The sequence below is a fragment of the Perissodus microlepis genome, chromosome 10, assembly GCF_051167445.1.
Source record: "Perissodus microlepis isolate ML-2025 ecotype Zambia chromosome 10, ASM5116744v1, whole genome shotgun sequence".
Classification (NCBI taxonomy): Eukaryota; Metazoa; Chordata; class Actinopteri; order Cichliformes; family Cichlidae; genus Perissodus; species Perissodus microlepis.
In genome coordinates, this window is record NC_140470.1 from 32,927,536 (window position 1) to 32,943,213 (window position 15,678).

The window sequence follows — 15,678 nt, forward strand, 5'->3', positions numbered from 1 at the left end:
GTTCCTTTTCCTTTGTGATGTTTTCCTAAAACTGATGGATTCACAGATAAGAGTAAAAACTGCCGTCAGCTGCAGCCGTGTTGCATAACAGCAGGTCCCGTAAACCGACACGTGCTTCCATCCATTTATGTCCATTTATTATGGATGATAAGTTTTCAGCTCCTCTCCATCAGGCTGGCAGAGAGCGGGTACTCCCTGTAAACCTCCTCCTGCTATCCCTCTATGTCTCTCTACCCTCTCTCTCTCTCTCTGCTGGCTCTGTGCTGTGAAGTGAAGTGGGAGAGGAAGACGAGAGAGCAGCGTTACCGACAGGAGGAGGAAAAAGGAGAGGGAGGCGGCGGGAGTGTCTGACAGAGAGGAGAGTATTTATAGGAGGAGAGATGAGGAGTTAGAGCGACAGCGGAGGGAGAGGGAGGCAGAGGTACAAAGAGGGAGAGAGAGAGAGGGAGGAAAACCCAGACACAATAAGAAGAAAAGAGAGACAAAGAGGAGGAGGGCGAGCGAGGCACCATGCTGAGGAGGAAGAGGAGCGTGTCGTTCGGAGGCTTCGGATGGTAAGAGTGCTCGCCCTTTGATGAATGGCTGAATGATCTCAGCAGCTCTGTCCGGCACACTTTCTCTGGGTTTTTGAGTTCATCTCCAGCTCGAGCTGCAAGGAATGACATCACGGTGACATCATCAGCTCTGAAGTCAAATTGTTACATTCACGTGGAGGGATTGTGAATGTTGTTTAGATCAGGTGAGGGAAGCTGAACGTTAACAAAGTTAAAATGGGACGTTTTTTGAATGGACTTTGGTGGGAAAGTTGTCGGGGCTCTGCGAGTTCGTTCTTTGTGAGCGTGAGACGCTTTTCTGTGTCGTCTGTGTTTCCAGTCGACCGACGCCGAGTTAATCGGCAACTTTCTGCGTTCGGACGAATCCAAAGGAAAGTTTAGCTCTGCAGGCGTTTTCTGTCTTCTCGTCAGCTTCATTTGTTCTGTGGCACCAAAGAGGACAGCGTGCTCACACCCAGCACAGCAAACACATAATACATGTCTGTTATCTTCTATGCACCTTCATCCACACAGTGCATGAAGATGCAACATTTTCCTTCTTTAATGAGAAAATCTGATATTTGATGTCCCAGCTGCTTCTTTCTTCCTCTTCTTGTTGGTGGTTTTGTAGTTAAACTGTCAGCTGACGCGTTCCACGTCTTTGACCTCTGCGTGCGATCATCACCTGAAACAAAAAGTGGTCACTCTGAAGGAATCAGGCTTTATAGGATCCAGTTTAAAAAATGGGCCATTTCTTTCACTGAGCCCCAAATATTCACGTCATCATCGGAGGTCCTGAAGTGAGTGCATGCATGCATGCCTCGTCTGCCCCTCTGCAGGCTTCCTGGAATCGGCCAATCAGAGCAGCTTGATTCAGAGCGGCTAAACTGATGGGCTACAACATTCAAAGCTCCTCTGCTAGAGTCCAAAAATAACAATAAAATCTTTTAAAAGCTGCTTATTTATTTTCTATTTCACAGTTTATACACAAATATATTCACAACACCTCGTTACTTATTTTAGATTTAAAGAAACAGTCACTGGAAATGTAAAAGTGTCACACGGAGCATTAAAGCTAATGACACAGACCTGGATCCAAAACCCTGAACAGACCTTAAATCACATGCTGGGACCAGAGAAGAGCGTAACCTTGGTTACGACAAACGTGACCCAAAACACAGTGAAATAATATTTATATATTATTAATTACATACAAAACAACAAAATATGTACAAAATATTTGAATATTAATAATGAGTTAGATTAGAAAGTTTATTATGTAAGTAAAAAGTTTATTATTTACTCAAATTATTTGTGTAATATACTTTATAAATTAATTATTTAAGAAATGTTTTATTTATTTATATGTAATGTTTATAAATGTATGTCATGATAAAATATTAAATGTATGTAATAAATGCCTGAAAAAGTCATAAATCTTGGCAAAGGCATTTTTTTTAATTATTAGACCACGATAATATAAAAACTTCAACTATTAATCGGTATTATTCAAATAATGATGTATTAAAAATATTATTAATTTATAAATTCAGAAGTTCTTGAATATCCGTTTAAATAAAAAAAAAATCCAAAATGTAAAATGTTATATTATTATTATTTTTATTGGTTTATTGTTATTATTAAATACATCATGGAATTATGGAAACATTTAGTAACAAACATTAATTAAGTCTGTGAAGGTTCTCAGTCATCCAGGTCATCGTAGTCAAAGGAGCTTGCAAAGAAAAGCGTCTGGACTTGTTTGAGTTGCTTGAAGACGTTTCACCTCTCATCCGAGAAGCTTCTTCAGTTCTAAGGTCAAATGGTGGAGAGTCCCAGATTTAAACCCAGTGGGAGTTTCCCCCCAAAGAGGGACAAAAGGACCCCTGATGATCCTCTAATCGCCTGAGCCAAGGTGTGAAACTGGGTGTGGGTCCCAAGTTGGTGTCGTAACAGAGGCGGTGGTTTACGACACCAACTGTCTGACATCTATAATCCAGTTTTGAGTTCCCTCCCAGACGCCTTAACGCCCACTCACATCCTGGGCCATCTGACCTCAGGAATTCGCATGATAAGGTGGGGCCAGGTTTCACAATGAACACACCCGAAACTCTGGCTGATTGGGACCCACACCCAGTTTCACACCTTGGCTCATGTGATTAGAGGATCATCAGGGGGTCCTTTTGTCCCTCTTTGGGGGGAAACTCCCACTGAGTTTAAATCTGGGACTCTCCACCATTTGACCTTAGAACTGAAGAAGCTTCTCGGATGAGAGGTGAAACGTCTTCAAGCAACTTAAAGAAGTCCAGACGCTTTTCTTTGCAAGCTCCTTAAACATTAATTAACATTCACATAAGAACTCATGTTTCATTAGTCACTGTTGGTCCTCCATACAGCTGCCTGTGTTTGACACTAAAATGTGAAATATTTACAGGAGAGAATCATTTGTGTCTGTGGGGTTAATGAACGCTGCAGGTCAGAGGAGGAGGAGTGAAGGTCAGAGGGGAAACCAGCAGCAGCTCTGTGTCCTCTCGTCCTCGCCTCAGTGAACCTCAGCCTGAGTCTGTGACCAGAATTCACAGCGAGTGGAAACTCTGACACAAGCTCTTCAATCATTCACCTCCTCCCCTCACACCTCCTCCCCTCACACCTCCTTCTCGTCTCCGACCTCCCCACCTCAGACCTCCTCTTCAGACCTCCTCTCATTTTACCCCTCTGTGTTTCATCCTTCCTTCTCCTCAGACCTCGGTCTCTCTCCTTCTTTTCTGTTGCTGTTTTCTTTTGTGTCTCCTTGTTTCCTTCCACATCCCCTTCTTTACTTTTATACATCCTTGTTTTGTTTTTCTACTTTCCTTCTCTTCGTCCTTCTTTCCTTGTTTCCTTGTTTCCTTGCTCTGATTCTGTTTTCATTCATGTGCCTTTATTTCCTTTCACACCTCCTTCTGTCCTTAAATGCTTTTTGTCCTTATTTCCTTTTATGTTTCCTTCTTTCACTCCCTGCATACTTCTTCCTTTTCATACTTCCTTGTCCACTTCTGTGTTTCCTTTCCTTCTTCCTTCCTTCCCTGGAGTCTTCTTGCTTCATTGCCTTGTGTCCTTCTATCCCTTCCTTCCAGCTCAAATTAGTTGCTTCCTTCTATGTTTCCTTCCTGTCCTTTCCTTGTGTTTGTCCTTGTTTTCTTTAAGACCTTGTTCTAGTTTCATTCATGTGTCCTTCTTTCCTTCCCTATATGTTTTCTTTACTTCATTAAATATCTTTTTGGGATTATTCATACTTCCTTATGCCCTTAAATACATTCCTGTGTACTCATTTCCTTCATATTGCTTCCATATTCCCTTCCCGTGCACACTTTCCTGATTCTGTTGTTATTTCCTCCTATGCTCCCTTGGGTCCTTTCAGACATGTGTCCTTTTCCCCCTTCTTTTCCACCTTCTTTCATTGCTTCCTTGTTTCCTTCAGCAATACCTTTCCTAGTTTTTTTAATAGTTGAATTCCTTCAACACTTTCTCCTCATTTTGTTCTATACCTCCTTCCCTTTGTCCTTTCCTTGCGTTTGTCCTTATATCCTTCCAAACCTTCTTTTCCTTGCAGTGTCCCTCTATACCTCCTTTCCTTCTACATATTTCCTTCGGTAACTTTAGTTCCTTCTATCCCTCCTTCATGTATGTCACATTCCTTTCATTCATGCATAATTTTTGCTTCCTTCTTTCCTTGTTTACTTCTTTCTTTACCTCCTCCTTTCCATCTGTCCTTGTGGTTTCCTTCCATGCCTCCTCCTTTATGCACTCTTGATTCCTCCATCTCTGTTTCTTCATCCTTTTATAGCTCATGATTTCCTTACATAAAAAGAAAAGCTCCTGTCCTTCCCCACCTCCTCCTTTCCTTCCTCTCTGTCTCATCATAATAAAATAACAGATGGTACGCCCTCACAGATTACCTCATGCCTCCTCGTCGTTCCTCTGTCCTCCAGCGTTTAGACCAAGCCGACTAATAGAGTTGCACTATTAAATAATGCAGGAGCGGCCTCGGGGCGGCTGCAGGAGCGTTTATATCAAACCCCGGGATGCTCCGCCCATCCTGCTCCACCTTCGTTCTCTCTTTGATGGCTCGACTGTCGCTGTCATCACAAACAGTCACAGGACTCAAACCTGTGGCTGCAGCAGCTGCTGGAGCTTCACCCCGAGACGCCGACATGTTTTATCCTTTATGTGAGGACGCCATGTTGGTTTAACGTGTTAGTTCAGACTTCTAGGTCGCTCTGTTAGCGCTGTTTCCATACTCAGTGTCTGAGAGCGGATGGGTCAAAGGTCACGGCCCAGATGAGCAGTGTGATGGTCAGACTGAAGCGACATCAAAGACATTTTATTGTTCGAGGAGTTTGTAATTATTTTATTTTCAAACAAAGAACTCTAAACGTGACGATTTTAAAGTGCAAAACTCAATAAAAGTGAGAAATCTGCTGAATCATGTTTGTTCACTGAAGCAGGAAATCAGCTGTTTGTGTAACAAACTCTCATGTTAGTGGGAGTGGAGCGGGGCTGAGTCGCTGCTGGAGCCTCTGCTGGTCGCTGGAGGAAGTGCAGGTTTGAACGATGTCAGCTTTGTTTCCAGGTTGGGTTGGAGGGACGAGTTTGGTTCAGCGCAGTGGTGACCAAACAAACACTCACACACACACGCGCGCGCACAAACACACACACACACACACACACACACACGCACGCACAAACACACACACAGGCAGCTCAAACTGTTTCCTGTGCTTTAAAATAAAGCAGCATGTCTGCACTCTACTGTCGGCCATCTTTGTTTGTGTGTGTGTGTGTGTGTGTGTGTGTGTGTTGTTGGATGAGTTATTTATGGCCTGTGGGAGTGGAGTTTTCTCAGAGTCATCATACTCAGGCTTTTAAAGTTCTGCTCGACCACACGCTCTCCTCTCATCTCATCTCCTTCTGTCCTCTCCTTTCCTTCTCTCCTCTCCTTCTTTCCTCTCCTTCTCTCCTCCACACTTGTCACCTGATCTGTGTCTCTTGTTAACTCTCACTTGTGGTTTTCAGGCTGTTTCCCGTCACAGTGAGGTTGCTAACATCTGTGTCAGATAGGGCTGAGCTCTATCATAGCGTTCATGGTAATACCGGTGTAATGTTGGGCAACGATAGGAAAATGAAATATGGCGATAGAATACGGGTAAAACGCGCAGGCGCAGTGCCTTTGTTTTCATACGCACATGGTGGCGAAGCAGAATGAGAAGAGCGAAAGCGGATTGTTGAATGAAACCAATGAACCTGAACTGGTTTGTAAAAATGCTGCAGCTTCACTGGTGTGGAACTGGTTTAGCTTTCGTCCGTCAGATACACAACAAAGAACTATTTTTGGTAGAGCATGCTAGCGGGCCGTCGTTATTATCGTGTTTTTTGGAAAATACGGCACACTTAAAATCAATCCTCTGAGTTTTCTGAAAGTCGACAGAGCCCCTTATAATCCCGTGCGCCTTATGTATGAACTCTGGTTGTGTTTACTGACCTCGAAACGATTTTATGTGCACGGCGCTCGAAAATCTGTCAAATGTTTCAGTGTGACTTTGCTAAGCTACGAAGCCGCACCGCTTGATGGATTGTCGGAGCATTACGGCTGTCGTAGGCGGAGCCTCGCGGAGTGATACGTACTGTGCTTCAACATAATGTTACCGTATTGTGTGTGTATAACCTCTTTTTAAGTTTTGTGGATATTATACATGGTTATGCTGAGGATGTGTCGGCCAGTTTCCACTGGAAATGCCTTTTGGTTAAACTGTCAGCGAGGAATTTGCACTGTTACATTTTTGTATAACTTTAATGCACATAAAAAACAGCTGCTTGTTTAACCCTCCTGTTATGTTGCGGGTCAGATTGACCCAGAACAGAAGAAATGTCACATGTCATCTGCATCACTACAGAAAACGAAAAAAATCTAAATTGACCCAGGAACATAATTAGTGCTCCTTCAAACCAACATAACAGGAGTGAAAATACATTGATGGGTTTTTGCACTAATAAAGTTGTGGAGTTGTAAAGTGTTTTGTCTCGCGTCAATTATATAGTCAGTTATATCGTTATCGCAAATTTTCAAACGTATATCTGATAAATATTTTTGGTCATATCGCCTGCTCTAGTGTCAGAGTCTATCAGTGACGAGCGCTGTGGTGTGTATGACAGATAGACCTGCGTTGCAGCATGCATGAGACAGCGACGATGCTCCCGTGCAGCGTAACTGTAGTGAGAGCAAATTTGAACCTAAACCTAAACGTTCCCTCAGCGTCACAGTACAAAGTGGAAACAGGTCTGCTGTCATGTCTGCAGCGTCTGGATGCTTTATCATCAGTACTTCCAAGGACACCGTGTGAGTGAGGTGTGATGCAGATACTGATGAACAGTGGTTATTTCACACCCTGGGTAGTTTGGACTCCACCCTCCAGTCAGACCTGTGTGTGGTGCTCAGGAGACCGAGCCCGGTGAAAGGGGGCGTGCTCAGCCCAAACAAGTCCCTGGATCACCCTGCAGTGGGGCAAAGAGAGAGGCTGAGGAGCTCAGCCATTCAGGTCGAACTTATGGAAACGCAGTCGGTGACAGAGAGACATTAAACGTCCCGTTCTGTCCCTACACGTCACGTCCAAACCTCTGTGCCTCAGGCTACGTCCACACCAGCCCAAATAGATGTGAAAATGCTGTCTTCATCTGAAAACGCTCCGCGTCCACACTACCGTTTTCACAGAGTTGTGCGTCCACATTGAAACGGTCCAAAACACTTACGTTCCAGTCCTGCACATGCGCAAAAGCCAGTGAGAATTAAAGAATTAGAAGGAAAGCTATCTGCAGCACGTACAGACTGATATTAATCTGTAACAGGGCTGTCAAAGCTGAGACCAATCAAAACAACTGCTGTATAACGCCCTCCGCTGTCTTAGTTTAATTGGTCACGTGACTGCACCACATGACTAAAATGCGTCATCGTTTTAGAAAGTCTGCGTTTTCGAGTGTCCACACTGCGACGGGACAGCTCCGTTTTGAAATGTATTTATTTTTCGAGAGCGTTTCCAAAACGCTTTCAGTTAAACTGGGAGGAGACCATGATGACCGTGCGCTGCTTTAGGCTGGGGACATTTTTCTCTGATTTCTGATTTTCCAAACTAAATGAATCCCAGATTATCTGAGACGGACTCTGTGAAGTCATCCAGTGGTTCCTGCGTCTGCTGGTTTGTGCTGTTTTATTGCGCTTCAGCCGTCATTACAGAAACACGTCCGATTCGGTGGCGCTGCAGCACTTTAATAAACAGGTTATATTGCTGTGAACCTCTGAGCTCACACCTCGCTCAGGTTACTGAGGTTAATAGAGAATGCAGATAGAAATCTCGTCCTCCACCTCGGCAACGTCCTAACGTTCTTGCTGTTATCAGAGCGCGCTCAGTGCACCACATGTTAACGGTGTCTCTCTCTCTCTCTCTCTCTGTAGGATTGATAAGTCTACAGTCAGCACTCTGAGAGCTCGGTGAGTAACAACCCTGAATCACACAAAGACCGCACTCAAGTTGTTTCACTGCCAGAAATAAAATAAGAGCAGCAGCAGCGTCACCTCCCTCAGCCTGAGCTTCACTCTACCAAACATCGTTCTGATGTGTTTGTGTTTGATTTAGCCTGTTGTGTTTCAGGCTCTGGAGAACAGCTTGTTATCTGCAGCTTCTTCCTTTTAAAGGGCCAATCTGCTCGTAGAGGATGGTTCCTTATTGTGCCGGTCCATTAAACCGAGCTCTGGAACTGGCTCTGGTCCGGTCCCTTTACCCAGCTGCTCAGCAAAAAGCAGTGAAACCCCTTGGTGGTGCCCAGAGTCAGCGTCAGGCCATAAACTGAAGCTGTCAGTGAAACCAGTTGTGCTCACTTCAGCCAGATGTGCTCCTTTATATTTAGTCCATCGTGTTTGCTCGTCCACCCCGTCCAAATGAAGCCCTGCTTCCTGCTTCCTCCATCCATGGATCCAGACCTGCACCTTTAGGCCCAGGAGGGATGGGTGCAGGTCAGGATCCATGGATGGATGGATTATGGTTTAAAGGATCTGGTGACTTTGTTGAAGCTTCTGATCATCCTGATCATCCGGATGATCCTGATGGTTCTGGTGATCCTGATGATCCTGATGGTCCTGATGGTCCTGATGGTCCTGATGATCCGGATGATCCTGATGGTTCTGATGGTCCTGATGATCCTGGTGATCCTGATGGTCCTGATGGTTCTGATGATCCTGATGATCCTGGTGATCCTGATGGTCCTGATGGTTCTGATGGTCCTGATGGTCCTGATGATCCTGATGGTCCTGATGGTTCTGATGGTTCTGATGGTTCTGATGATCCGGATGATCCTGATGGTTCTGATGATCCTGGTGATCCTGTTGGTCCTGATGGTCCTGATGATCCTGATGGTCCTGATGGTTCTGATGGTTCTGATGATCCGGATGATCCTGATGGTTCTGATGGTTCTTATGGTTCTCATGATCCTGATCGTCCTGATGATCCGGATGATCCTGATGGTTCTGATGATCCTGGTGATCTTGATGATCCTGATCGTCCTGATGATCCGGATGATCCTGATGGTCCTGATGGTTCTGATGATCCTGGTGATCCTGTTGGTCCTGATGGTTCTTATGATCCTGATGGTCCTGGTGATCCTGATGGTCCTGATGGTTCTGATGATCCTGATGGTTCTGATGGTCCTGATGGTCCTGATGGTCCTGATGGCACAGATCTGCGGCGGTTTGACGCAGATCCACACGAGCTGTTGTTACAGACATGAGAAGACTCCAGGTGAGATTCAGGCGACTGCTGTTGCCCACAGAGAGGATCGAGCACACAAACTGGAGGCGAGCGAGTCGCTAACAGATGCTGATTATGGATTTAATGAGGTCAAAACATTTCTAACTGCTGTTTGTAAGCAGACAAATATTTCCAGTATGAAAAGGAAGCGCCGCTCAGCTCATGCAGGATTTACAGGAAGAAATCGATATGAGCTGGTTTCAAAGGTGAAGCAGATTACTGTGAACAAAAGAAGCAATTATACTGTTATTAATGAGCCAAATATTGAGAACTGTGGAAATGCTGATAAGGACGCTGCGTTTATGCTCCTCTGCTTATTTCTTTCATCAGTTTGATCTGTTTTTGAACATTTAGCAGGAACAAGGATGAAAAAGTGACATCCTTGTGCTGATGTGCTGGAGCCTCCACATCTGTGTCAGCCTGCATGTCTACTTAAACTTGCTTTTTTTTAAAAAACCTGTGACATCCGTCAACTAGAAGTTTGAAGACTAAAGTCAGGCTGACTGCTGCTTTACTCCAAAGCTTGTCAAACAAAACTTTGACCTGGAAGCTTTAAAGAGACGTTTGTTTGGGTGCGTTCACACGTCACACCGCAGAGTCCGGAACAGGAGTTACTGCCATACGGTCACAAAACGGCCACGAGGAGAGTTACTGCAGAACGTCACGATGTCACGGTGAAGCTGACCTTTGACACCTTGGATTTAAAATGTCATCATGATGTCATTGCTTCCTGTGAGACCTTTCTGTGACGTTTTGTCATGACTAACGTTTGACATGCCAAAAACCTGCTCAGTTAGGTCATGATGACCTTTAACCTTTAGTCTCTGGGACGTCCTCTGGTTTAGCTCCCGACGTTCACATCAGGAGAAAAACACGGAGCACGTTGGAAGCTCTTTGTCTTCCTGTGAGCCTAAAGACTGATCTGATTTCAGCTGGAAGATGAAGATGCTCTCTGCGGTGGAGCGGAAGGATTAGTGCTGGGAGCTGCAGTCGCTCGCTGCTCCTGACTGAGCCCGAAACCTGAGAGAGAGGGCAGGTCACAGGTTTGATCCCAGGTGTCAGTCTGCAGCACGGCCACACAGGGAGTTGGAGAGGATCATGGGACATGTTCCACAGGTGACGCTCGTCGTTACGACCGACAAGTGAGTGATATTATAGAGCAGCCATAAAAGCACATGGTGCAATCAGGCCTCCGTAAACGGGATCGTTACCATCGGGCGATGTGTGCGTGACTCATGCATGAGCAGTCACACCAAGTCTGCACGCTCACTTCACGTGCACGGCTCGTTTTGGCTGCTTCACTTTGCACATCGTACACGTAAAGAACGAGCACGTAGCTTAAACGCCAGAAATGTGCGGACAGCGCTCGTAACGCACGTCTTTAATAATCCAATAACACGCACTGCCTGTAAGTCCTTCATCAGAGGTCTTCCTCCCTGTGTCTGCTTGACAAGCGCCCACATGTGGCCCGCTGTGCGTCTGTGGGGAAGGTGACGGCGTGTCCGACAGCTGTTTTCCCTCCAGCAGGTTCGCACTTCAACGTCCACACGTGCTGCACGTCTGTGGTGCTGCTCGTCACCCCGAGAAGCTCATTGGTTGGTTGGGTGGTGTGGATCGTCTTCCTGCAGAGGCGCGGTGTCTGTGTGTGAACTCAGAGAGCTGCTTCATCCCCTCCGCCTCATTCTTGGCCTGTTAGTACAGTAACCTCACAGAAGCCATGTTATTTGTCACATGATGTCATTAAAAAGTTGCGTAGTGTGAAAAAATCTCTAAGCTGTCAACATGTTTATTTCCGCTGGAGCCTCTGCTGGACGCCACAGGAACTGCAGCGTGTGGCTGTGCCTTTACTGAGTGCAGGTAATCAGGAGGCACTGTGATGTAACTTGAGGGTAAACTACTCCAGGATGAAGTGAGTGTGACAGGAAGCTGACGGTAGTGATGGCGAGCTCCGTCTCCCACAGAGGTGTTTGTAACGCTCACCTGCACAGAGACGCTTTAAGGTCATCGGGATTTCACTTCAGGCTGAACGTGCTGAAGCTCAGAGCCTGACGAGGGGGAGAGATGTGCAAACATTCACGGTCCGGACTCAAACTCCACCACATCCAGTTAGAGCATCCTCCCCTCCCCTCCCTCCCTCCCTCCCCTCCCCTCCCCTCCCCGCCATCCTCCATCTGCTACTGGCTCTCTCGCTCGCTCTCTCTGAAAGATTAAGGCGCTATAAGCTTAATGGACCCTGACGTTACAGGAGAGAGAGAGGGGAGGGCTGCTGGTGTGTGAGAGCTGAGTGAGATGCTCAGTAACCGTCGGCAACGCAACAATGCCACACGACCACTGGTGAGTCTGGCAGTCCCTCCATCTGCATGTGTGTGTGTGTGTGTTGCCTTGTTTTTGCTGTTTTCATTTACAATGTGATCATGTGACTCAGTAGTCTCAGCTCTGAGGTGTTCAGGTGTTCACTGAAGTGTTGGTCCAGTTTACGTTTACACGTGTAAATTACTGATGACAGACACTCCGTCCTCGCTCAACGATCAAACTCTGGAGTTTTCTGTGAGGACGGTTTGCAGAAACGCAAAGAACGACGGCGCCGATTGGACGCTTTCAGCCAGGAAACTGACCATCTGTGCAGCTGCACGCTGACAGCTGCAAGACAAATAACAACGAGGAAAATATTCTCAAGTCTCGACTTAGTGAAGAAAACCTCCTCATACTCACTCAGCACCAATTATAGCTCACACACACACACACACACACACACACACACACACACACATTTCCCTGCAGCTCACATTTCCCAGTGTGTGTGTGTGTGTGTGTGTGTGTGTGTGTGTGTGTGTGTGTGTGTGTGTGTGTGTTACACACCAGACCGTCTGTCTACAAACAGGAGCCAGCAGTGCTGCTCGTGTGCTACTGTCGTTTCTGTTTGTGATGCTGTTGTTGTTGTTTGTCTCTGTGCCGTCTCCGTGGCGACTCAGTTTCATCTGTGTGAAAGACAAAGACGCAGAGCGCCGTGGCTGCAGGGGAGGAGAGCGCACGTTTCTAAAAAGTCAGTCTTATTGTTTCGTGAATTGCCTGCATCTCTGAGCGAAGCGTGGCGAGTTACACAGCGGCAGAGTACGGCCTCATCGGCGCCCCCTGCATGCAGTAGTGTTCACTACAGACACAAAGGGAGGAGCCATTGTTTCAAAGTGCATGACGTTTAATACGTTCATATCTCGTGCTGACAGCGACGGTGTTTTATGTCGTCTGGAACAGGAAGTTGATGAAGAGCTGCTGAGTCTGTTTCAGCCTGGTGAGGGCGTATTCGCTCCCTGATGGGTCGTATGACTCACAAAAACTAACAGAGGCTACCTCAGGGTCACCCATCTACACCACAGCTGCTGTGAGCGTACGCTGTAATGTGCTTTGAGCAACTAGCACTAGTTTGAGTAAACTAGCAAAGTGCCGCAGCATTTTTTTAGCTTAGCCCTCTGTTTGTGTTTGTTCTGCTTCCTGTTTTATTTTGGGAATTGCTTTTCCTGTTGCTGTCTTTCCTTTTTTGGATTTTCAGCTCCACCTTTATCGTTTCCACCTGTTCTTTACTCCCACCTGTGTCTCTTGATCACTCCATCCTCACACTCACAGAAAATGTGCCATTTTGGGACAAAGTTTCTCCATGAACGCTAAAGCCCACGGCGAGGTGCTTCCACCTGAGCTTACACAAAGAAGCAGATAAAAAACATTTATTTCAAATAACACAGTCAGCACCCCTGCTGTGTTTTGCGGGAAACCCCGTTTCTCGCACGCTCCTGCGTTTCTGACTGATCAGTCGAGTCTCATTCCCGAAAGCTGCTCGGACATATTTAAGCGTTTTGGTGTCATACGCGGCAGGTCTGTGGTTCTTCAGCTGTCAGCGAGCCACACGTCGACCGAGTCTCTGGGTCAGAGCCTCCACGTCACGGGTCCATCCTGCAATGCACATCACCGTGGAGCAGACGTTTGTGCTGCTCCTGGCAGGTTCTCCAAAGTGGAACTGATCCTGGGTGGGAAGCAGGACACGAAGGGGATCAGTGGGTGTGGACCAATCAAAGGCCTCGGAGACCAAACTGGTTGTAATGATCACAAGGACGTGAAAGGTGTGATCCGAGCTGAAGCTGCTGTTCTAACACAAAGAAACAGGAGTGAAAGCGTGGATATTCACACAGTCATGAAGCATGAAGCCGCCGCCGCCGCCATCCTCACTATTTTATTTTTAATGAAGCTGGAATGTTTCACTTCGTTTCATTTTAAAGGTTCAAACTGGGATGGGGCCTCCTGTTGGAGAAACTCGAGGGTTGAATTTAAATTTTAATGAAGAGCTTTGATGTTCGTCTGAAACTCAGCGAGCCTCCTGGCTGTGGGAAACATGAAAAAATCCATTTTTCATGACTGCAGAGAATCACCTGTACAGGTGGATGTGTCACACTGTGCCCACGGTTTATGAGCAGTAACTGCTGCGCAGCTCGCCGTGACGTGGCCGTGAGGACGAGCTCTGTTCACATGCAGACCTTGATGTCACATTTAACACGTGCACTGTGTTCACAGCTGGTCCTGTTGGCTGCAGTTCCCCCAGGGGGCGCTCTCAGGGAGTCCTGAATGGGCAGCATGCTGACATGGATCAATTCTTCTGTCCTTCAGCTTCTCCAACTTCGTAGACTCCTCCGAATGCAGCCGACAAATGCGTCCTCCTTTTCCCCGAATTTGAAGGATGGGTCGGGTGTGTCCTTCGTGGCCCACCATATCCCAGAATTCATAGAATTCATTCAAACTCCAGTTTCCAACAATGGCAGCCGCTACTAAGTTTTTAATATTACTCTTACTACCTTTTCTGGGTCACAAAATAAACTTTTAACATATTTTCAGGCGAGAAAGTAGCTGTGTAAACATCAAATATCTGCTCGGTTTATCAAGATATCGCATATTTGCTTCGACGTTTTCGGAGACGTCTGCTACCCACCAGCTCGATAGCTAGCCGAGAGCTCGAGGGTCACTGAAGCCGCAGAGAACGGCACAACCCCCGGCACATCATGTTCAGATCACCGCGGACTTTTGCTACTCAGGTTAAACGTAATATATAAGTCACTTAGACAACCTAAAAATGTTATTGTTGGACTTTTTCAGTGTTTTATTTGTTCGTGAGTAAATCGGTTTGGCTGAGATTAAAGTTATTAGATTAGATAAAATAAAACTTTATTAATCCCCCGGGTGGTTTTCACACAGCTGAATAAACGTCAAACAGAAAACTGATTAAACAGACGGTCGAGAATTTACGCCAGTGTCCTGTTATATTTTAGATAGCAAGGAGCAGACGGACGAGTTTATTAAACTCCACCGAGACAGCGGTGACGCAGATCTGAAGGCGAGACCGTCCAATTCCACAGCTGTTTACTTCCGGCCTACCCGACCCGGCCTTCGCGGTCTACGTGGGCCGGGTCCTCAGGAATTTGGACACCCTACTGTCTCGAGGATAAACAGAAGAAAAACATTTACCCAAAAATAGAGCCCCCTTTATTCTGGGCGTGCTCGATAGCGCCCCCAGTGGAACAGGAAATCCCACAGTTGGAGTTCTTGAGTAAAAAGTTTCCAGTATTTGAATAAACCCACGCGCCCAGAGTGAGGGGCCTGTGGCAGCCATCTTTGACTGACAGAAAACTCAACACTGGAACCATTGAACATTTAAAGAGCCGAGCCTTCGAGGGGAACTGTTTTAGTGCCGGACTCGGCCTGCGCTCCTCCAGAAAACATGCCGCAGGTGTCAGAGTGTCAGGAGCCTGCTGTTTGAGTCTGGGGGCCTGGTGCATTGTGGGAATGGCTCAGAGGGACGTGTTGACATCAGTGTGTGTGTGTTGGATGAAGGTGATGTTATTGGCTGTGACGTTCAGTCATCAGCGCAGATAACGAGCCAGCTGAGAGTCGAGTTAAACTGGTTTTATTTTAAAAGTGAAGCTCAGAGTCTTTAACACGCGCACACACTCTCGTGCCGCCTCGCTGCAGCGCTGTGGACGTCGTGTACCTCACACACCTTCTCTGACCTTTTCTCTCTCTGCAGGCTTCATGTTCTCGGTTCTCGCTGACCTTTGTTTTCCTTCCTGGTCGCTCTGAGCGCTCCCCGAGGAGCCAGATTTGGGTCGGTGTTGTAGATGAGCAGCAGAAGATGCAAACAGAAATGTGAGGCGACTCGAAGCTTCTTAAAACAATCTGCAGTTTTTAGCGGTGGTGCTGCTGTAGTCTGATGAAAACAAACTCTAACATTTTCACCCAGACGATGGATTAAACGTCTGTCTAAACTGCCTCCA

At 46.5% G+C, this 15,678-nt stretch overlaps 1 protein-coding gene across 4 annotated transcripts in view; it reads left to right on the plus strand.

Annotated features, from left to right (window-relative positions):
* Positions 1–271: 271 nt before the first annotated feature.
* The window catches only part of LOC146379756 (rap1 GTPase-activating protein 2-like), a 34,817-nt gene continuing 19,410 nt past the window's right edge, over positions 272–15,678 (plus strand). For 3 of the 4 annotated variants that reach the window (XM_084941150.1, XM_084941151.1, XM_084941152.1), the window contains exons 1-2: positions 272–554; positions 8,020–8,055. In XM_084941150.1, coding sequence (XP_084797276.1) covers positions 511–554; positions 8,020–8,055 — 80 coding nt within the window. In that variant the 5' untranslated portion in view covers positions 272–510. Of the gene's footprint in view, positions 555–8,019; positions 8,056–11,522; positions 11,702–15,678 lie in introns of those variants that run through there. The other variant, XM_084941153.1, reaches the window with a different exon arrangement.